The 23,843-nt window shown below is 41.8% G+C and overlaps 2 protein-coding genes across 3 annotated transcripts in view; one reads left to right on the top strand and one right to left on the bottom strand.

Moving 5' to 3' along the window:
• PIGU (phosphatidylinositol glycan anchor biosynthesis class U) overlaps positions 1-23,843 on the bottom strand; it is an 88,513-nt gene that overhangs the window by 39,096 nt on the left and 25,574 nt on the right. For both annotated transcript variants that reach the window (XM_032858840.1, XM_032858841.1), the window contains 2 exons: positions 20,049-20,158; positions 17,753-17,853 (listed from right to left, as the gene is read on the bottom strand). In XM_032858840.1, coding sequence (XP_032714731.1) covers positions 17,753-17,853; positions 20,049-20,158 — 211 coding nt within the window. The remainder of the gene's footprint in view (positions 1-17,752; positions 17,854-20,048; positions 20,159-23,843) is intronic.
• LOC116868492 (nucleosome assembly protein 1-like 1) lies at positions 13,213-14,700 on the top strand. Its single transcript, XM_032858842.1, is given in 3 exon segments — positions 13,213-13,351; positions 13,354-13,428; positions 13,665-14,700. Coding segments are annotated over 3 exon segments (1,158 nt in total). The 5' UTR covers positions 13,213-13,251; the 3' UTR covers positions 14,648-14,700.

The following is a 23,843-nucleotide window of genomic DNA, read 5'->3' as shown; positions in this document are numbered from 1 at the left end:
TGGCAAGTCCCTCAAACGAGAAACTTTCCGTAACTGGTCAAATAAGTTCTTGTCATGTGTCTCCTTGTGTACGAGACACTATGCAAACTCACACATTGAGAGCTTCTCTGTTTGATTTCCCATGAAAGGAATCTGAGGAAGTCAAAACTATTCACCTTTAGCAACCTAAGACACCTCAATTATGTTTCCTTTAAATTTTCAGACCAAGAAAGATTTCATAAAACTTTGGCCTAGGAGCACCTGGGTGGCTCAGTGGGTTAAAGCCTCTGCCTTCGGCTCAGGTCATGATCCCAGGGTCCTGGGATCGAGCCCCGCATTGGGCTCTCTGCTCTGCGGGGCTACTCCCCCCACTCCACCCCGCCTGCCTCTCTGCCTCCTTGTGATCTCTGTCAAATAAGTAAATAAAATCTTTAAAAAAAAAAAAGAAAAAACAAAAAAACTTTGGCCTAAAGATGAATAAAGGGATCAAGTCTATTAACAGCTATGTCCTGTTTAACTTATCAATGAAGACCATAATTATTGTTTAAGCGATTCAGGGCTGAGAAACCCATCCCTATTTTACAATACCCTTTCCTTATGTAATAGCTTCAGAGCATGTGTTTATTATTAAAGTATATTAATTTTTATTAATAATGTTCCCATTTCCTATATAAAATAGACCACTGTGGAATTATTAAACATGATGTTATAACAAATTTGTAATGACATGGAAAGATATTTATAACATCCTAGTAACTGAAATTTACAAAAAATGATATATACTATGACCTCTTTATAAAAAATGCATAAGTAAATACTTTAAAAAAATTTTATTTTTTTATAAACATACAATGTATTATTAGCCCCAGAGGTACAGGTCTGTGAATCGCCAGGTTTACACACTTCACAGCACTCACCACATCACATACCCTCCCCAATGTCCATAGTAAATACTTTTTAAAAAAGACTTAAAGACTAGACCCAAAGTTCACAGTGATTTTCTCTAGGTGGTTGAGTTACAGATTTTTTAAAAAAATTTTTGCTTCTCTGTGTTTTCTAAACTTTCTATAATGCACATGTTTTGTTTCCATCATAAGAAAAAATGGATTTCCTTTTTTCTAAAGGCTCATATATTGGGGCGCCTGGGTGGCTCAGTTGGTTAAGCGTTTGACTTAGGTCATGATCCCAGGGTCCTAGGATTAAGCCCCACATGGGTCTCCCTGCTCAGTGGGAGCCTGGTTCTCCCTCTCCTGCTGCAGCTCCCCCTGCTTGTGCTCTCTCTGTCAAATAAATAAATAAAATCTTTTTCAAAAGGTTTGTTTACTTTAGAGAGAGATTGAGAGAGAGCACGTGCATGCCTGCACGAGTCGGGGTGGTAAAACAGGGAAAGGGGCAGAAGGAGAGAGAGAGGGAGAGAGAGACTCTTAAGCAGACTCCCCACTGAGCTTGGAGCCTGGGCGACACCAGGCTTGATCTCATGATACCGAGACCACGACCTAAGCAGAAACCAAGAGTCAGGTGCTCAACCGACTAAGCCACCCAAGCAGGCCAAAATGGATTTCTTTTCTAAAAAACTAAATAGCTATTCTCTTTCAGATGATTTTAGACCACACAGTACCCTAAAACCAAGGCTAGAGAGCCCAAATTTGCAACAGAGGTTTCAAAGTGGCCCAGAAATCAAGAGGGTGTGATTGATGGTCCAAGGCTGGTATCTTGCAATGATTATGTTTCATAAAATGATAGGACTCATGGTCACTCCCATTAGTGTGGGGTTAACTGTTCACTGGGAATAACAGAGCCTCTCAATGGTATTTTATTAAAGGAGGGACTAATCACTCCACTCAGCCTGAAGGGTTTGACCCTCTCCAAACTCAGCTACAGAAACAAACAGAAGGAAATGATCCCCTGGGATTTTTGCTGACCAAAGTAGTCTTTGCCCTTGAAACACCTCAGAGTCACCTTGGAAGAGGAGGGTTACAAATGTGACTACTTTATAGCAGACTGAGTGGAGAGAAAAGAACTTTGAGGATTCTACCCCTCAAACCACGGGAACTCGGCAGCCACCCACTAAGAACAATTCCTGGTTGAAGGAAAAGGGAAGGCAGGCAGGAAAAGGAGCAAAAGCTGGAAGTAAAAGACCAGGGACAGAATTCTATGGGGTGGGCTGTTTTGCTATGCTTATCAGTGCCAGGCATGATGCCCTGTATGCAGAGTCCCCATAAACACACGTGAACGGGGGCACGATCACACCCAGCCAAGCAGGTCCACCAGCGGAGGCCCCCACATCCCTGTGGAGCCGCAGACACCTAGAACCAGGACCAGGTCAATTCTGAGCCAGGGAGATGGCAGTGGTGGGGAAGGTACTGTTCTGGAGTTTAACAGCTATGGTGGGTTCAGGGTTCCCTGATTTGGCCAAAAATCTGAATGACATTTTGTAGGAAACCCAGCTAAGGGAGAGAATTTTTCAATTTAGCATGACTTTCTGCAGAGACTGGGATGGGAGAGAGAAGAGTCCCTTTAGCAGAGGAGGGAGGCTAACGGTCCAACTCCATCCATTCTTACAAATGTACGGAAAACAAACACGTGACTTTCACCCCTTCTCTCCCGGGAGACACCAGGGAGCCAAAAAAACACAGCCACCTTAATTGCCTCAGATCAGTAATTATTGTCTGGAGCAGCTGACTATCTATAAGGCCCAAGAGAGAAGAAACGGCTCATAGCATCATAGAACGGATTTGTGAGTTTCAGAACACCTCCTCCCAAGGTCGGGAAGAAGCAGTCTTCCTTCTTTAGATGAAATCATTTGGAAGGAAAAACCTGTTCCTTCTGCCATTCTCTACTGTAAGTGGCATCAACATTGCCCTGGCCCCCACACTCCCTCCAGCAGTCATCACAGCCTGCTGATGGACCTCTGGAACACCCACCGAGGCAGTCCCTGCTCTCATCACCTGTTGCTTCTTTCCTCAGTGCTCTCCCCCACTCCTCTCATCTAGTCCTCCAGAGAAGTACCAGAAGGATCCTTCTAAAACATAGATTACATTGTGACAAACCCCTCTTTAAATGCTTCTGATGCTTCCATTTCATCTAGTGGATTAAGTCCAAACTCTGGCCGCAAACAAGGCTTCGCTCTCTGGGTGTTAATTCTCCAGCTTCGCCTCACTGCTCTCCTACACTCATCCCATCCTCCAGCTACTCTGGCCCTTTCCCTAGCTTCTGAAAACACCATGCCCTTTCATTCCTGTGTTTCATTCTGTTCTCAGCCTATTCCTTCTGCCCAAGTTGTCCTTCCTTGGCCCTCTGATGAAGACCCATCCTCCAGTGGCCAATTGAAATGTCACTTCCCCTATGAAGCCTAAGCAGAGAGGATAAACAATAGTGATTATAGCTAATGGTGATCACTTATAGGATAGTCCAGGTGCCTATCCTCTACATCCAGAACAATGCTAGACTTAAAAAAAAAAAAAAAAAAAAAAAGCCCTCAGTAAATGTCACAAGCACCTTGTGAAAGCTCTATTTTTCTACCCATTTTTATTCTACCCATTTTACAGGTAAAGAAACCAAGGTACAGAAACAGAAGGTTAAATAATGTATCGTCTTAAGTAATGGAATCACTCATGATTCCAGTGCCCATTCTCTTACTTTATTCAATACCCTCATTCAATGCTGAGATTGTCTCATAATAATTTGCTAATGGTACTCTCTCTCCCCATCTGTTTGTAACTTTCTCCAGGGCAATAAATCTCTCTTCACTCTAAACCTCCAGCACCTAGCACAGTGCCTGGCAAACCTGATGAATGAATGAGTATCATTCACTGATACATATGAATAAATTCCTTTGACAAATCCTGGCACATTAAAGAAAACCAGTGTTTCTTTTTTACTGAGATATAACTGACATATAATTTCGTATCAGTTTCAGGTGCACAGCATAATGATTTGATACTTGTGTATATTGCTAAATGAGCACCACCATCAGTCTAGTTGAAACCAAATTCTTGAGGAAGGAAAACTTAGCAAGTGTTAAAACACAGATAATGGGGGCACTTGGGTGGCTCAGTGGGTTAAAGCCTCAGCCTTCAGCTCAGGTCATGATCCCAGGGTCCTGGAATCGAGCCCCGCATCGGGCTCTCTGCTCAGCAGAGAGACTGCTTCCTCCCCTCTCTCTCTGCCTGCCTGTCTGCCTACTTGTGATCTCTGTCTGTCAAATAAATAAGTAAAATCTTAAAAAAAAAAAACAACAAAAAAAACAGGTAATGAAACATGGGCAAAGCACAAAAGAATCTGACTCTTGAACACAACTGAGCTTGCTGACTAGAAGCTGAGGACTTGTGGCAGGAGGCTGGGACCAGAGAAGGCTCTCTGTGGGGTAACCTACTGGAGGGCAGAGGCCTGCGGTCCAGCAGCAGAAATGCGGTTCTCCGACAGGCAGGAGCCTGGTTGTGGGATGCTGGGCCCAGTGTGGATGGTGTGTGTGCACAAAGTGAGGGGGCGTATGGAGACGCGCAAGAGACTCAGACAGGGCTCATATTGTTTTGAAAAAAGCTAGAAGGGGCAGGATGAATGGATTAGGAAGGCAAAGGGATGATGATACGTGCTTGCAGCAAGGTCAAGAAAGACAGAGAAAAGTAAAAGGCAGGGCACCTGCCTGGCTCAGTTGGTAGAGCAAGCAACCCTTAATCTCAGGGTCGTGAGTTCAAGCCCCATGCTGGGCGTGAAGCCTACTTAAAGAAAAAAAAAATAAAAGAGGGAGAAAAGTAAAAGGTGACTTCAAATATTTTAGATAAACTGTGCAATGTGCAAACCTGTCTGGAGTGCCTGCTCTATGCCAAGCCTGTGCTGGGTGCCAGGAAGACTGGTAACTGAGATAGCTTCAGCCTCAGGGAGCACCCAGTAACCAAGGGCAAAATACGGAGGGAAGTAAGGATGAAGCTAGCCCATCAGGGGAAGCTGACACCTAAGTTTTGAACAATGATAGGCGAGGCCCAGCAGTCCTAGGGAACAGTGAGTGCATAGGAAGGAGGGGGGCTATAATTAGCTCGGTGGGCAAAAACAGGGCTAGAGTAGGGAGGAATGACTGGGAAAGGGCACAAAAGAGACTCTTGTGGATGTTGGTAACATTCTGTTCCTTAATCTGAATGCTGATTACTCATCGTTTTGTGAAAATTCATGGAACTGAACACTAGCAATTTGTGTACTTTCTGTATATAACTTAGATACACTTCAAATGAAAAGCTGTAATCTACGATGTCTTAGCATGCAGACAGGTAAGGGTCAGGCAGGAGATTGCACTATCATCCCAAAGCATTGACCGGCAGGACCTAGACATGACGTGTCAAATAATGCCTAAAACTGCAGCCTCATCTTGACCAGAGGTAGGGGATCCCACTCATCTAACCAGGAGAAGCTACGCCAAGAGGACAGGGACTTTTACCAAAACAAGATAACCTACTATTTATCTGCTAGGATGACCCAGATACTTGGATACTAGGTTTTCTGGCCAAGCCCTAGTCTTCGGCCTTATGATGGGACTATTAAAGGAAATCAGTCACACATGTATGTGCCCTGGCTGTACTAGGAATTTCATTATCTACTCATCTAGCTTTGAGTATGTTTTCCAAACCTCTGTTTGTATCAGGGTGGGGGCCAAAACAAGCCGTGGCAAGACCTGGAGTAACAATGCCTCCAGGGACTCCACCTTGAAGCCATATGGGCCCGGGGAGGTGGTGGAGCTACAGGACAGAGGAGGAATGCAGCCGAGGTGGGGCTCTGGAGCCTCGTTCAAGATCAGGTCTACAAGTGGAATAAGCAGAGAGGGGTCACAGACAGTGACCTGTACTAGGACAGGCAATGGGACAGACTGACCTGTACTAGGACAGGCAGTGGGACAGACTGGAACGTGATGGGAAGGGCTGAGATCCCACAGGATACTCAAAAGAGGAAGTCGCACTAGAACCTGAGCAACAAGCAAGATCCCTGGGAAAGAGGAACTGATGCTGGTAGCGGGCCCAAGGACTACATTCCTGGCCAAGTGCTCCGTTAACAAGGCAGGCACTCTGGGAGTAAGTCCTTCCATATCAGTGATGATGATCATTTATTGAGCACATACTCTGTTCCGACATAGCTGTAAGCACTTTACATGTATTAAGTCCTTCCAATAACTACATGAAGTGGGTACTATCACTACTCCCATTTTACAGAAAAGAAAACTGAAGGACAGAAAGGTTGGTTTGCCCAGGGTCACAAAACTCATGAATACTAATAAGAGGATTTGAATCCAAACAGTCTCGTTCTAAACTCCACACTCTTTAACTACATCACTATGCTACCTTCTTGATCTCTATCCATAAAAATGACAATATGCAGAGCAACTGTTTCTTGAATGGGTTCTGCTAAGGAAGCATGCTAAGCAGTTTATATTTCTTATTTATTCTTCCACTAAATCTATGAGGCAGACATTATCTCATAGGGAAACTCCAGAGGGTTTGTGATTTGCCCAGGGCTACAGAGCTGGTAACTAGCTACTAGCAGGTTTTGAAGCTGGGGTAATCTGGCCAAACCTCAGGCTGCTTTATCATAGGGTCCTCTGTGACTTTCCTCATGGGTGGTGCTTTCCCAAGAGGAGTCCTATACGGAAGTGGTGGGCTCAGGCCAAAGGATGGTTGTTCTGCCATTGCTCTTCCAGGGCTGAGCTCCAGAAAGAGACCCTCTCATTTTTATCTCCAAGTCCTCCCCAAAAGGCTCAGGGAGCCCCTATCAATCCTAGGGGATCTTTTAAAAAAAGAGGGCATTATTAAGAGTAATAACCAGCATCACTATTCACTGAGCTCTTAGTACATCCCCCACACTATGCTGTGTTTTACACGGACCATCTCATTTGTTCTTCATCTTTGCTCTGCACAGTAGGGACTGTTTCAATCCCCATGTTATACCTAAGGAAACTAAGGACCAGAACAGTTAAGTGACTTGGTCAAGGTGATACAGCCCGGAAATGGAAGAGCTGGGATTAGCTACCAGATCTATGCCACATCAGAGTAGCCTGAGCTCTTAATCTTTGAAAAGCAAGTCCTGTCAGACACACACACACACACACACCCTCTTGGTGGAACAAGGAGAGTTGGAAGGGTCCTTAGGTGGCAAACCTCAAGAATTCCTAGTTCGGGACACCTCATTATTGACAAACACCAACAGTGAATAAGCAAGACTACCCATTAACATCTGTTTGTTTTCTTTTTTAAAGCCTAATGAAGATTATTTCACAGGGATGGAATATTTTAATTAGCCACTGAAAGGCAGACTACCCCTTGACCGAAAGCCCCAACCTTTGAAGTGAAACCCAAACTGCTCCACTAAAATAACATCAACCCTGACCTTAGACCTGTTTGCTGGCCAACTCCACAAAAAGGACATCACAATACAATGGCCTTGGCCTTGTCCTGGCCTGTAGCTCTTGATGTGTCCCAGGCAACCCTGGACTGCCACAAAGGAGGCCATGGGAGAGCAAGCAGGAGGGGCCAGAGCCAATGAGGACACTCTGTTCTGTCGGACACTAGCTCCATGGAAATCTGGGGAGAGAGTTGCCAAGTTTACTTCCACTATCCCTAACTTCTTATCAATCAAGTAAATTTGTTTTTAATTATGTGCTCATTGAACAAATTTTGGGAAAAAAAGATATGAAAAGGAAACAGAAACATGAGCTTACTCTACAAAAACAAGTATTATGCTTTAGGAATCTATTTTCTATCTATTTTTGTTATTTTAACATAGTTGAGATTATATTTCATTTAAATATACAATCTTGTATTCTGACTTAAAAAATAAGTATCCTCACATAGTTTGCAATTAGTTTTTTTTTTTAAGATTTATTTATTTGAGAGTATGAGCGGGGGAGGGGCAGAGGGAAAAGGAGAGAGAGAATCCTCAAGCAGATTCCCTGCTGAGGGTGGAGCCTGACCCAGGGCACAATCCCAGGACCCTGAGATTGTGTCCTGAGTCCAAATTGAGAGCCAGTTGCTTAACCAACTGAGCCACGCGGGCACCCCTACAATTATTTTTAATCATACGGGCAAACCGTGCTTTATGTAGCCATTCCTCTATTTTGAGATTTGTTTTTTTCAGGGAGAGAGAGAGAGAAAGAGTAAGAGAGAGAGTACTCTCACTCACGTGCAGGTATATGCAAGTGGGGGGGAGGGGCAGAGGAGTCTCTCTCTGTTTTGAAGTATTTTCCATTTTTTTCTAGTCATAAATAATCCTGCAGTTAATGGCTTTGTATCATAAAGCTTTGTCTATATTTCTGCACTGCTTTTGGATAAGTTCTCAAAAGTAGAATCAATAAATCAAAAGTACTAACATCTTAAGACTACTGCCAAACTGTTTCCCAAGAGGCCTGTACTAATAATTTCTAAGTCAACTCCCCATGTAGGAGAATGCCTATTTGACAGCACCTTTGTCAGCACTGAGAATTATCTTCTAAAATCTTTGCCAAATTGAAGGGGAAAAGAATAAGATAAGCCACTCCTGTGTTATTCTAATTTGCTTTTATTGATTATCTATGGAGATGAATATGTTCCCATATTTTTTAGTCATTTATATCCCTTCTGTGTGAATTCTCCCAATTGTTTCTTTTTAAAAAATGTTTTAAAGGGGCGCCTGGGTGGCTCAGTGGGTTAAAGCCTCTGCCTTCAGCTCAGGTCATGATCCCAGGGTCCTGGGATTGAGCCCCGCATCGAGCCCTGCAAGGGGGAGGGGGGTGTCTCTGCTCAGCAGGGAGCTTGCTTCCTCCTCTCTCTCTGCCTACTTGTGATCTCTGTCTGTCAAACAAATAACTAAAATCTTAAAAAAAAATTTTTTTTTTAAGATTTTATTTATTTGAGAAAGAGAGAGAACAGAGTAGGGTGGGGTGGTGGGGAGAGGGAGAAGCAGATTCCCTCTGAGCAGGGAGCCTGATGCAGGGCTGGATCCCAGGACCCTGAGCTCATGACCTGAGCTGAAGACAGACGCTTAACTGATTGAGCCACCCAGGGGTCCCCCAACTGTTTTTGTTTTTTTTTTAAGATTTTATTTATTTATTTGACAGACAGAGATCACAAGTAGGCAGAGAGGCAGGCAGAGAGAGAGGGGGAAGCAAGCTCCCTGCTGAGCAGAGACACCCCCCGCCCCCTTGCAGGGCTCGATGCGGGGCTCAATCCCAGGACCCTGGGACCATGACCTGAGCTGAAGGCAGAGGCTTTAACCCATTGAGCCACCCAGGCACCCCCAACTGTTTTTCTTCCTTAAATAAAGAGTGAATTATTCCTTTATAAATGTTATTAAAATTTAATTATGTGGTACAAATATTAAATGTAGAAAAATGACTCGATTTAAGTGAACCAACTTTATTGTATATTCTGTTGGTAGAGATTATTAATACACTCAAAAAGAGTGGTTCAGAGACCCAACTAAAATAGAATTCTTCAAATATTTTGACATATTTTAACAGATTATTATTTGTGATGGTCTCTGTTTATAGCTGCCAACAATGGAAAATAACTTAAATGTCCAACAAAAGGGAAGGTCTGGGACCCCACAACAAATATACCAAGGAATGGAAGTGGAGCTGGGGCTGGGTGATAAAAGACTTCTCATTTTACACGTTTGAATTTCTTTTATTCTACCAAGTACTTCAACTACTTACATGAACTGCTCCTAAAAGTTAAAAAAAACAAAAAACAAAAAACTTAAATTTAGATTTAAAGAAACTGACATGTGACCAATGTCACACAATTCACATGAAATAAGTGATAAAAGTAAAACAAAATGGGAGTGCCTGGGTGGCTCAGTTGGTTAAGCGTCTGCCTTCAGATCGGGTTATGATCCTAGCTAGGGTCTTGTTGTTTCTAACAAGATGACCACAATTTCCAGAACAAGAAAATTCAGGTTATGCAGTATCTAGTCACGGGTAATAAGTTAAATTAAACAGCCTACAGAAAGACCACCCATAACCACTGCAAGAGAAACAATGTGTTAGGAAGACCTTGTTGGGAATGAAGTCATTCCCATGCCGCCTTAGAAAGGAAAATGTAAAAATGTAAAAAATGTAAACTCTAAGTAAAAGGTCCTATTGTATAAGTTTTGATTTTCTATTTCCTGAGTGTGCAAACTATTCAGCAACAAGGTAGCAAAATAAAAACTCTCATATACACTTGTTACGGGAGCATAAATTGGTAAAAGTCTTGAGCCAATTTAGCAACAAATTTCAGAAATCCTGAAGAAGGTACATATCCAGTGATACAATAATTCTATTGCCAGGATTTCACGGTAAGAAAACAACTATATTTCTATAAGAAATCACCTGTATTTCTCTAAGAAAATAATTTCCACATGGGTGTGGAAATTACTATACAACAGAAAATTGTTCTATTATTTAAATAGCTGAAAACTGAAAAACTAGCTAAGTATTTAACAGTAGAATTTGGTTAAAGAATTTCTAAACATTTCATCCATATAATGGAATAGTATGCAGGTATTAAACATGGCTAGATGTTTACTGATATATGTGTAGATTATATTGTTGACCCCAATTCTCCACCCTCCCGGCTGTCACATGACTTTGCATTTCCCATGGTGGACAGGATGGAAGTCTCCACCACAAGCTCTGCCGTGTGTTGTTTTGATCCATGGGTGGATGTGTGATGCAACCAGAAACTTAAAAAGCGCATGCCTGGTAAGGCTTGTTCATCGTTGTGCCTCAGTTATCACTATGAGAAGACCATGCCTAGTTTAGTCCCCTGGTCCAGGAGGATAACAGACATGTGGAGAAGAGCCCAGCCTAGATGAGCCAACTATAGCCAGCCAATGATGGATGAATGAGCTCCAGTGAAACCAACAAACTGCCTAGACAAGTCTAACCTAGATCAGCTAATGCTTAGCGGACTTACAGATATATGAATCAAGTAAAGACTTACTATTGTTTTAAGCCACTGCATCTTAGAGTAGTTTGTTAAATAACATTCTTGTGGCAATGGCTGATTGATAACAGTATTTAAAAGTCTTAAAGAAAAATGAGGGGAAAAAATCTGGAAATCCATACCCCAAATGCCAACAGATTTCCTGTTAAAGCCAGTAGATTGATCACAGGCATACCCTCTCTCCCTCCAAAAACCTCACTAACATGACAATAAAGGAATAAAACTTGTCTTAAACAACAAAGCAGAGGAGATTATAGCAAAATAAGGTTTAATGCAATAGTGGAAACATAAAGCAGGTAGAAGAGGGATAAATGACTGAGCAAAATGGAAGAAATTATAGTTTAATGGCCTGCAGAGAGGAGTAGCATTAAAAATCAGGCCAACTCACCCCCTAGAGTTTGTAAGAAATTCAGCATCTTGAAGGTATCAGGTACTATGGAAAGTGGGGGTACAGCGATGAAAATCAATCTGAAAGTTTATATACAGACCAATCAGAATCCCAGGTCATATCTCATCTATGTGCAGCCAGGGGACAATCCCTACATACCTCAACTTTCCATCTACTACTTCACCCCCCCACACTACAGCTCTGGAGAACACCCACTAAAGAGGCACAGATCTAGAAGATACTAAGCACAGTAATGGGCTAAGGTGAAGTGTAATGAGATTACATAAACTCTTGTAATCAGCCACATCCCCCATTCCTGCTCTCTCAACTCTAGCAATTGGTCACATGAGCCCCCTACCCCTCCAAAACTCCATCTTGGTTATCCTTAGGCAAGACGCTGGAGGATTCCTCTTTGGAAAAACTAAATCATTTCAGAGAAAAAGAAAACCTATAAATGATGACATTTAGGGTTACCTCCAAGAAAAAAGGCCAGCCCACTGCCTGATCTCCTTATAGTGAGATTGATTCTGCTCATTCACAGCGTCTCAAATCAACACGTTAGTGCCAGTTTTAAATAAAAGACAGACAGCCAAGGATCATTATAAATAAGAGAAAACCGGGGCGCCTGGGTGGCTCAGTGGGTTAAAGCCCCTGCCTTCGGCTCAGGTCATGATCCCAGGGTCCTGGGATCGAGCCCCACATCAGGCTCTCTGCTCAGCAGGGAGCCTGCTTCCCCCTCTCTGCCTGCTTCTCTGCCTATTTGTGATCTCTCTCTGTCAAATAAATAAAATCTTAAAAAAAAAAGAGAGAGAGAGAGAGAATACCCTCCCATGTGAAAGACAGACCCCAAATCAAACAGGAAACAAAAAAGGTGGTGGTGGGGAGACAAGGAAGACAAAGGGACTATTTGTAGAAATGATAAAGAGGATATTGTGGGGGCACCTGGGTGACTCAGTCAGGTCATGATCCCAGGGTCCTGGGATCGAGCCCCACATCGGGCTCTCTTCTCAGCGGGGAGCCTGCTTCCCCCTCTCTCTCTACCTGCCTCTCTGCCTACTTGTGATCTCTGTCTGTCAAATAGATAAATAAAATCTTTAAAAAAAAAAAAGAGGATATTGTGGTGATAAGATAATAATAGGATGTTTCAAAGAAACAACTGGAGATGAAGAAAGAACTTCAAAATATAATTAAAAAATCAAGGGTGCAGGGCTGGTTCAGTCCATAGCGCATGCGACTCTTGATTGTGGGGTCATGAGTTCAAGCTCCACATTGGATGTAGAATTTACTTAAAAAATAAACATAAAAATATAAAAACAGATTAAAATATATATACATATAAAATTTTAAAACTTTTAAAATTCAGTAGAAGAGTTGGAAGATAAAAACATAGTAGTGTCCCACAAAAAGGAAGAGGAAGTCAGCAAAAGATAAAGTCCACTGAAAATAAAATATGCAAATTAGATCAGTCAAGAAAGGCCAATATCCAACAGATGTCCCAAACAAGATGACAGAGAAAACAGAGAGGACAGAATTGAAAAATAGTAAAACAATACCTTCCAGAACTAAAGGACACTGGTGTCTAAACTGAAAGGGCCTATCAGGGGCCCAGGATAATAAATGGAAAAAGACCCATGTCAAGACATGGCATCATAAAATTTCAAAACACTGAGAATAAAAAGAAGATTCTAAATCTTTCAGAAAACATTAGATTACACATAATGGCATCAAACTGCTTAAATAGCAACCAGGATACTAGAAGACAGTGAAATGATGCCTTCAAAATTCTGAAGGAAAAGTTTTCCAGTCTAGAATTCTATCCCTTGCCCCAACTATTAATTTGGTGCTAAACTAGAATAAAGATATTTTTCAGACAGAGAATAACTGAAAATAGGACCACCTGGCTCCCCGTGCTAGCCACCGATATTTGGAGTTCTTAACAACATGGCAGACACTGACAACAAAGAACAGTCTGAACTTGATCAAGATTTGGATGATGTTAAAGAAGTAGAAGAAGAAATTGGTGAAGAAACAAAAATCAAGCATGTCACCTGACTGCTCAGATGATGCAAAATCCTCAGATTCTTGCAGCCCTTCAAGAAAGACTTGATGGCGGGGGGGGTGGGGGGGCGCCTGGGTGGCTCAGTGGGTTAAAGCCCCTGCCTTCGGCTCAGGTCATGATTGGTCATGATCCCAGGGTCCTGGGATTGAGCCCTGCATCGGGCTCTCTGCTAAGTAGGGAGCCTGTTTCCCTTCTCTCTCTGCCTGCCTCTCTGCCTACTTGTGATCTCTGTCTGTCAAATAGATAAATAAAATCTTAAAAAAAAGAAAGAAAGAAAGACTTGATGGTCTGGTAGAAACACCAACAGGATACACTGAAAGTTTGCCTAGGGTATCTAAAAGACGAGTGAAAGCTCTCAAAAATCTTCAAATTAAGTGTGCACAGGTAGAAGCCAAATTATATGAGGAAGTTCATGATCTTGAAAGAAAGTATGCTGTTCTCTCTCAGCCTCTATTTGATAAGTGATCTGAGATCATTAATGCAATTTTGGAACCTATGGAAGAAGAATGTGAATGGAAACCAGATGAGGAGGATGAAATTTCGGAGGAGCTGAAAGAAAAAGCCAAGATTGAAGATGAGAAAAAGGATGAAGAAAAAGAAGACGCCAAGGGAATTTCTGGATTCTGGTTAACTGTGTTTAAGAACATTGACTTGCTCAGTGATATGGTTCAGGAACATGATGAACCTATTTTGAAGCAGTTGAAAGATATTAAAGTGAAGTTCTCAGATGCTGGCCAGTGCGTGAGTTTTGTCTTAGAATTTCACTTTGAACCCAGTGAGTATTTCACAAATGCAGTGCTGACAAAGACATATAGGATGGGGTCAGAACCAGATGATTCTGATCCCTTTTCTTTTGATGGACCAGAAATTAAGGGTTGTACAGGGTATCAGATAGATTGGAAAAAAGGAACAAATGTCACTGTGAAAACCATGAAGGAGAAGCAGAAACACAAGGGATTTGTGACGGTTTGTACTGTATCCAAAACAGTTTCCAATGACTTTTTCTTTAATTTTTTTGCCCCTCCTGAAGTTCCTGAGAGCGGAGATCTGGATGATAACGCTGAAGCTATCCTTGCTGCAGACTTTGAAACTGGTCACTTTTTACGTGAGCGTATAATCCCAAGATTAGTGTTTTACTTTACTGGAGAAGCTACTGAAGATGATGATTATGATGAAGAAGGTAAAGAAGCAGATGAGGAAGGGGAAGAAGAAGGAGATGAGGAAAACAATCCAGACTATGACTCAAAGAAGGACCAAAACCCAGCAGAGTGCAAGTAGCAGTGAAGCAGGATCTATGTGGCCTTGAGGATAACCTACACTGTAAGAGCCTAAACACAACTATGATTTACTTACAGCCTTATGTTTTTGTATTTTCTCAGTAGACTCAGTAATTATTTTTAAAGGAAAGGAACTGATCATTTGAAAGACCAATTTGTTCTACTTAGCATTTTAACTCTAGTTTTTCTTCCAGATCTGTTGATTTCACAAATTCTTTCATGCATGTTCACTTATTACTATGTGGTTTGGTTCTTCTGGAATAATTTTTATCCTGTAATGAATATTTTAGATTACAGCTATGAAAGTGAACAGAACTGTTAAAAGAAACTTTTTTTTTTTTTTGCTTTGTTCATTTTTTTCCTGAAGAACCAAAGTATTTTTTTTCAACGGGGTTTACACTTGCTTGCACTAGCTGTGCTTTTCATTACTTTGTTTTAGAACTGCAGTGACTAAGACAATTCCTCATTTAAAAAACAGAAACAAAACTTGTTGAGACAAATATATGGTTAAGAATTTCCAGTAAGACCACAACTGATAACTTGGATTACTAACGGTTTTTTATTTTAGGTGACATAGTTAGAAACCTAGTAAGGAAACCATAGTAAAGAAACCTAACTCATAGTGTGGTTATTGGTTACTGTAGGGAGGTGAATAAAACCTGTTTTCAGAAAAAAAAAAAAAAAGAATAACTCAAAGTATGTATCTCATACACCACCCTCCCTTTTTTAAAAAGATTTTTATTTTTAAGTCATCTCTACACCCAACATGGGGGTCAAACTTACAACCCCAGGATCAAGAGTTGCAAGCTCTGCTGAGGGAGCCAGCCAGGCGCTCCTCGTACACCATTTTATTGGAAACTACTAGAGGAAATACCTTAGCAAAACAGAGAAAAAATCAAAGGAGAGAAGGAATCCAGGAAAGAAAGGAAATGGCACAAAAGAATTATAAAGGGAAATCCCAGTATGACAGCTTTGCACCAGGCCCAGAAAACAACCAGGGTAGACTGGGGCACGATGGTGGATGTGTGAGAGGTCTTCAGAAAAATAATGGAACTGAAAGACTCTTGGATGTATTTAAACATTTTTTTAAAAAAAACTATTCGGCACTAGGGGTAACTGGGTGGCTCAGTGGGTTGGGCCTCTGCCTTTAGCTCAGGTCATGATCCCAGGGTCCTGGGATCGAGCTCCAAGTTGGGCTCTCTGCTCAGCAGGGAGCCTGCTTCTCCCTCTCTCTCTGCCTGCCTCTCTGCCTGCTTGTGATCTCTCTCTCTCTGTCAAATAAATAAATTTTAAAAATATATTAAAAAAAAAAAAAAAAAAACTGTTCGGCACTTGATAGTCTACCAGAACAACTGTGGGGGGAAAGGGGATTGTTACAAAAAGACTAAGAAAAAACAAAACAAAACAAAATTTTTTTAAAAAGCAAAAAAAAAAAAAAAAAAGATTAATTATTAACCCCAGGAAAAAGAAAAGGTTATACAAGAAAGAGAAAGTAATCATAGTTATTACTTTGCCCAACAATGAACAATACATAAAGTATCATAAACTATAGGTACTGACTACTGATTAATCAAACCTGTGATATAACTACTCTAAGAAAATTAGGCGAAGGGGAAATGATAATAAAAAAGAGCTGAATCTTTATCTCCCATTAGGGGAGTGCAATAAATAATGTCTAATATTTATAATTCAGGAAACAGCAATATGAGCTCTTACTTAGAAATATCAAAGTACCTGTAACCCTGGGGCTAATAATACATTGTATGTTAATAAAAAATTTTACGCCTGGGTGGCTCAGTGGGTTAAGCCGCTGCCTTCGGCTCAGGTCATGATCTCAGGATCCTGGGATCGAGTCCCGCATCGGGCTCTCTGCTCAGTGGGGAGCCTGCTTCCCTCTCTCTCTCTCTCTCTGCCTGCCTCTGTCTACTGTGATCTCTCTCTGTCAAATAAATAAAATACAATCTTTAAAAAAAAAAAATTTTTAAATTATTTTAAAAAAAAAGAAACATCAAAGTAGGAGAGCCTGGGTAGCTCAGTTGGTTAAGTGTCTGCCTTTGGCGCAGGTCATGATCCCAGGGTCCAGGGATCGAGCCCCACATCAGGCTCCCTGCTCAGTGGGGAGCCTGCTTCTCCCACTCCTTCTTCCCCTTCCCTCTGCTTGTGCTTTCTCTATCTCTCTCTCTCAAATAAATAAATAAAATCTTTAAAAAATATATACAGAAGTAGGGCGCATGGGTGGCTCAGTGGGTTAAAGCCCCTGCCTTCGGCTCAGGTCATGATCCCAGGGTCCTGGGATTGAGCCCCGCATTGGGCTCTCTGCTCAGCAGGAAGCCTGCTTCCTCTTCTCTCTCTGCCTACTTGTGATCTCTGTCAAATAAATAAATAAAATCTTTTTAAAAAGTATATATATACTGGGGCGCCTGGGTGGCTCAGTGGGTTAAAGCCTCTGCCTTTGGCTCAGGTCATGATCCCAATGTCCTGGGATCGAGCCCCGCATCGGGCTCTCTGCTCAGCAGGGAGCCTGCTTCCTCCTCTCTTTCTGCCTGCCTCTCTGCCTGCTTGTGATCTGTCAGATGAATAAATAAAATCTTAAAAAAAAAAAAAGTATATATATACATATATATATATATGTATATATATATAGAAGTAAATACCAGCAAACACCAGAAGTAGTTCTTTTGGGTTGAACTAGGCATGGGAAGAGAGTCAGAGGGCTGCTATTCTCATAACCTTTTTCCCAGATTTTCTGTTTGTTTAACTTTTTTTTTTTTTTTTTTAAATAATCTCTATACCAACTTGGGGCTTGAACTCCCAACCCCAAGATCAAGTGTCTCATGCTCTTCTGACTGCCAAGCAGGCATCCCATTGTTTATTTTTTCCATCTGTGTTAACAATAACTCTCTGAGTAGTAGAATTTCAGCATCTTTTAATTAAGTTTTTTCTCTGAGCTTATCTAAATTTCCTATAACAATCTCGTATTACTTGTATAATTAAAAAAATATATTCTTAAACATTGGATTGTTTAAAAAAAAAATCTACAGCAGTAATATTACAAAACCCTACACAAACCAGGGACTGAGATTTGCGCTTTCCTTTGAGGCCTTACCTTTTATCGTGGTCAAAATGAAGAAAGCAATGAGGGTGTTGTTGATGGCACAGGTAGACTTGGCAACACAAGACAAAACTGTGTAGGGATTTAAGAGGTAGCTGGGGAAAAACATACAATGTTGGTATTAGTAATCTCAGTCAGAGCACCAGGGAGTCCTGGCCACCACAGGCCAGGATTCAAGAGATTTACTAAAACTGAACTCAAGGGAAGGCAACTTCTTAGAAATGAGTTAAGTAAAAGAAAATAAAATGGGCTTGGGACCAATGAGTATAAGACGTTGAACATCTACTGCCTATTCTGTGCTACGTGGAAGATCATCATAGAGATCCAGTAAGCTAGCAACACCATTATTCCTCCAATGAAGAAACTGAGAGTCAGTGGTTAAGAAACTTGCTCAAGGTTTTACAAGCTAATCAATACATTCAAAATCAGGACTTTCTGGCTCGAAAGCTTATGTTCTTTTTATTACTTCAGATCTCATAAATGATAAAATTTTAGCAATTCCCACAGAGTCATATGTTTTTAGGAATGGCTACAGTTGTCTTTGAAAACCAGGGAAGTAATTTTTCCTCAATCAGGCCCCTAAGCTCTGATGCAGGCTACCCCTCCCCCTTTCCACCAAGAGGTCAGAGCAGCTTGGGGTTATCCCTCTTGGTGGTCAAGCTGTATCCACCAAATCAGACCCCAAGGACAGGGTAAGTATCTGCTGAATTCAATAAGCTGGTTGCCACAAAACTTCAAGACAGGACACCTTGAACTTCCCCTGGGAAGGAATTAAGCTGAAAAATCTAGTCTCTGCTGGAAATGGAAAGGAATGGACTGAAAAATGAATTTAAAATGCTGATTAGGGAAATTTTATATCATCATAATGGACGATTATTTTATTTATTTCTATCCTGCTTCCACAAAAGATTTGAGGAAGCTCAAATGAGAACAGATAATAAAAACTAATAGCAAAATAAAAATAGAAATAAAAAAGCAAGACCAGGAAAAATGTAGACAGAAAAAAAAATAAGGACCAAGGGAAAAAAAGACCAAATGGGTCTTCTACAGCACGGTGATAATCAGCTTCAAAACTGGCTCTGAGTTTCCTGGCAGACAGAGTGAAAAGGGAGACCAGTTACATAATTCTGATTGTTAGATAGGAAGAAACATACCAGCGTCTCAGGGACAGATTATAATTATTATTCACCAATAAAGACCTTAAATCCAATACCTCCCAGGGCTGTAAGATTAGCAATTCTAAAGCCAAAGGCCCAAAATTGTTGGTGTTTTTTTTTTCAACAACCACAGATAGGCCTGTTACACAACCTTTAAAGAAATGGCTGCTACTATTATAAAAGAATCCCTAGGAGATATATGAGTCCCTAAGGGACTCATAATGTTGCTAAACATTAGGCAGTTCTATTAGGCAGTTCCTGCTAATATTTCTGAAATACATAGATATGTAAGTTGTTTGGTAGGAGAGGAGGAAAAAAGTCATTTCTAAACAGCAGGTGGACGTTCGAGAAGCTGCTGCTTGGCCACCTATACGGAATACTGAACAGGAGATTCAACACAAAGCAGAGGGTTGAATAAACTGTCCTCACAAGGTCCCTTCTAATTCTGAAGTTCCAAGGTCAGGTTTTTCCATGAAGAAACCTGTCCGTCTTGTTTACGGTGTATCCCTCAAAGCCAGTATATTATTAATATTCAGTGACTATTAGTTTGACTGAATAATCATTCAGATTTGCCTATCTCCAGAATATAAACGGGAATAACCTGACAGAATTAAATTTACTGGCAGCCCAGAGCACGTTCAGAGAAATCTCTTACAGAGCTTCGGTAAGTTCCACTCTCCCACACTGGTCTCCCAGTTGGGATGGGTCTGTTTGGCTCTAGTTTTCTAAACTACAAATGTGGGACTTATAGTGTACATGAACTACTCAACCTGCTCAAAATAATGGCCATGTGAAGATCAGAATTTTATTCAATCCAAATATACAATTAAAGAACTTTTTTTTTTTTGGAAACACTGGTTACAAGTAGGCTGGAGCCCAGATCAGCATAGAGTGAAAAAGCATTTGTGAAGGGTTGATTGTGCATGTCCCTGTGTGAGGCTTTGTCCCAACAGAAACAGAATGGCTCTGTCTCCTTTGCTGGCCAGGACCCCAGTTGTGCAACAGAACCACAGCAAGTACTTGATGACTAAGACTGCAAATCTCCAAAAATACAACAAACAACACGAGAAAGTCTCATCAGATTTTCCTTGCGTTCGTTGGCACTGAGCCCTGTTTTGTCAAAGAATACTTACAACAGGGCCACTTTCAGAGGGATGTAACGCATTTCCATCGGGGTTCGGATGAGTTCGGCCACATCTGGGGCATACTGGTCTAGTTCAAGGAGGAGTTTCTGCTTTTTAAACTGGCAAAAAGAAATGGCAAAACATATTACTTCCCATTGCTTTTAGAATGAAGACAGCAGGGGCGCCTAGGTGGCTCAGTGGGTTAAGCCGCTGCCTTCGGCTCAGGTCATGATCTCAGGGTCCTGGGATCGAGCCCCGCAGTGGGCTCTCTGCTCAGCAGGGAGCCTGCTTCCTCCCCCCTCTCTCTGCCTGCCTCTCTGCCTGCTTGTGATCTCTCTCTGTCAAATAAATAAATAAAATCTTTAAAAAAAAAAAAAAAAGAATGAAGACAGCAGTCCTTCTGTGGCCCACATGGCCCTACCTGTCCAGGCTTACCTCACACCCACCTATCCCCTCAGCTCTCACTCTCTGGGTTCCAGCACCATGAACATGCCGTAACTGTTGTGCTCCCAGGCCTTTGATTTGACCTGGGACAACCTATTCTCTTTCCCTACTTAGCTCCCACATCGCCTTTAAATCTCTCTTAAATCATTTCTTCCTCAGGAAGGCACACTCACCACCCTCTCCAGTGAAATCTCCCTATAACACCTTCTTTCACAGCACTGCTCATGGTTACAACTTTCTTATTTATGTGACTAATATCTGTCTCCCTCATTAGACTATGAGTTCCATGAGGGCAGGGACAATGTTTATTTGCCAGGACCTGGTACAGTGAGCAAACAGTAAACATCTATTGAATGGCTGAATGAATGAGTGGCAAAGCAATGTTCTCGGCCATTCTGAATGGTTATCACTAGGGCTCCTGGGTGGCTCAGTGTGTGAAGCATCTGCCTTCTACTCAAGTCAAGACCCCAGGGTTCTGGGATCAAGGCCTCCTGCTCAGCAGGGAGTCTCTTTTCCCTCTCCTTCTGCCCCTCCCCCTGCTTGTGCTCTCTCTCCCTCTCTCTAATAAAATCTTAAAAAAAAAAAAAAGAGTTATCATGAGTGGCCTAAGGACTCCAAATTCCATCAGCAAAGTGAAATATTTTCATACAAAATGAAATGATCCCCTGAATGTCACAGTATCCTGGGTTTTCTTCCAAGCTCTCCTGTTTCAAGTTTTTGTCTTCCACAGAGGAAGTGGTGAATGGCCAGGATGAAGAGAAGTAGGAGGGCTGGGTGCGGCTGGGCAGCTAGAGAGTCTAGAGGGAGTGAGATGGGGGTGGAAAGCTCTTGCCTTCTCCTGTTGTGTCCCAACAAATTCATGGGTGTGCTCCAGAATGAAAAAAAGTTAGGCAACCCTATAAGCAAACACGGGTCAGACTATAGGCAGAAAAAGCCTCTGAACCCAAAATGGGTAGGCTTTGCTGATTTGATGGTCAGAGAATCTTATCTCAAGAGTATAAAATCAATGCTGCAACCAATTATAAAACAGTGTATTGCTGAGGAGCTAAATGAGCAAGGGCTTCACTCTCTGTGCGTGACAGAAGATTTAATAATGAAAAAGGCACGTACAAAATACATAAGGCATTGGTACCATTCATACAAAGTTCAAAGCATGCAAAATAATACTTCATGTTATTTAGGATCTATACAAACAACAAAAGTTAAGGCCACATTGGGTAACAATAAACACTAAATCCACAACAGTGGTAACTGGTGAGAGGGAGAATAAGAGATGAAAATTGCAGAGGTGACTACAAGTGTAATATTTTATTTATTTATTTATTTATTTATTTGAGAGCGCGCAAACATGAGTGGGGGAGGGGCCGAGGGAGAGGGAGAGCATTTCAAGCAGACTCCCCACTAAGCGCAGAGCCCTACACAGGGCTCTATCCCACAACCCCAAGATCATGACCTGAGCTGAAACCAAGAGTTGGACACTCAACCAAATGAGCCACCCACGTGCCTCATGTAATGTTTTATTTTTGAACCTGACATAAGTTCACAGTAGCTATTATTCTTTACCTATTTTTGCATGTCTTAGGTATTTCAGAATTTTTTTTAATGGAAAAGTTTTTTAGAAATGTTAAAGATTGATCTTTCAGTTCAAAAGAAAATTGAGTAGTTATCACAGGAATACAGGTAAGCCCAGACTTCTTGCACAGATTTAAATAGAGGCTTAATCAGAAAACATGAACCAACTTCAAAAACCTCCTTTGATCATCTCTGAGAGTTCAGGTAACAGCAGGGAATTATCATCCGTAAGAGTTAGGCTACCATTCACAGGTGGGGTTGTGTAATTAAAAAGACAATATATAAAGTAAGGTGCTTTTATCAGAGGGGCTGGCTTGGCAGATAAAGCACTTAGTGAGGTCAGCTGCAGCAGTGGTTGAGGAAGGAGGCCCCGCCCAGCTACCTAAGGGTCCTGGAGTTCCTGCAAAAAGGCGGCCACCTGTGTGGGCCGAGACCCACAAAGAAGGCTACTGAGAGGAAACAGGGGTTGACCCAGGAGCAGCCAGAGGACAGGTGGAAAGACAGACCTATTCCGCAAGCTGGAAGCCAGTCAGCAGGACTACAGAAGGAGAGGGGGGCAGCTCAACAGGCATGTGCAGAGCCTACGCAGAGGTGACACTGTGCCAACGACCAAAGAAAAGTACTTCCTTGTCACCCCACTCTTCCAAAATAGTTTGAAACAGGGAGATTTTATAAAAGGAGAGTCTGCAGGTGAGGGCAGTCAGGTCAGCATTTCCCAGTTTCTCTGCTACATCTCTTTTTGTCTCCCCCCCAGTCTCACCAGCAAAGCCCCCATTATGCCTGGCCTCACAGGCCCAATATTGACTCAGCTCCTTGAAGAATAACAAAAATTGCTTTTAAAAAACCCCCTCCTGGATCCAGTCAGAGACAAGAAAATGGCTAAAAGTCTAAGGAAAAGTGAACACACACACACACACACCAAGAAAATATTAAAAGTATAACAATAAATGAGGTTAATGAGTACAATTTAAAATCCAAAGATAAATATTTCTAGATATATTCAGCAGCCTTGACAATGATGAGATTTAAAGCTACCATAGGAGAGGTTAAAAGTGGCCTAAAAGGTAATTAACTTGGCTGCACTGTCTCCGTGATCATTAATCACCTTATACACAGATGCTTGTTATATTTCAATATGTGTATGCATGTTATATTTCAATAGAAATTTTTGAATTAAAAAAAAATTGGGGTGCCTGGGTGGTTCAGTGGGTTAAGCCTCTGCCTTTGGCTCAGGTCATGATCTCTGGGTCCTGGGATCGAGTCCCATATCAGGCTCTCTGCTCAGCAAGGAGCCTGCTTCCTCCTCTCTCTCTGCCTGCCTCTCTTCCTGCTTGTGATCTCTCTCTGTCAAATAAATAAATAAAATCTCTAAAAAAAAATTAAAAATAAAAAAATCTTGGGGCATCTGGATGATCAGTCGTTAAGTGTCTGCCTTGGGCTCAGGTCATGATCCCAGGGTCCTGGGATCGAGCCCCGAATCAGGCTCCCTGCTCAGTGGGAAGCCTGCTTCTCCCTCTCCTACCCCCCCCTGCTTGTGTTCCCTCTCTTGCTGTCTCTGTCTCTCTCTCTCTGTCAAATAAATAAAATCCTAAAGAAAAAAAAAATCTTCATGGTGGAGCTAATTTATCTCTGCATGCCTCAGCTTGTGAGGAGACGATGACCCGAGTCAAGGCAGACACTTAACTGACTTAAGCCACCCAGGCACCCCCAAGACATACTCTTTTAGCAACTTTCAAGTATACAATAGTAACTATATTCACCATGCTGTACATTAGATATCTAGAACTT

This window comes from Lontra canadensis, unplaced genomic scaffold (assembly GCF_010015895.1).
Source record: "Lontra canadensis isolate GAN:19392208 unplaced genomic scaffold, GSC_riverotter_1.0 scaffold16, whole genome shotgun sequence".
Lineage (NCBI taxonomy): Eukaryota > Metazoa > Chordata > Mammalia > Carnivora > Mustelidae > Lontra > Lontra canadensis.
Note: the sequence above shows the minus strand (reverse complement) of the source record. Positions and strands in the feature narration are given on the sequence as shown.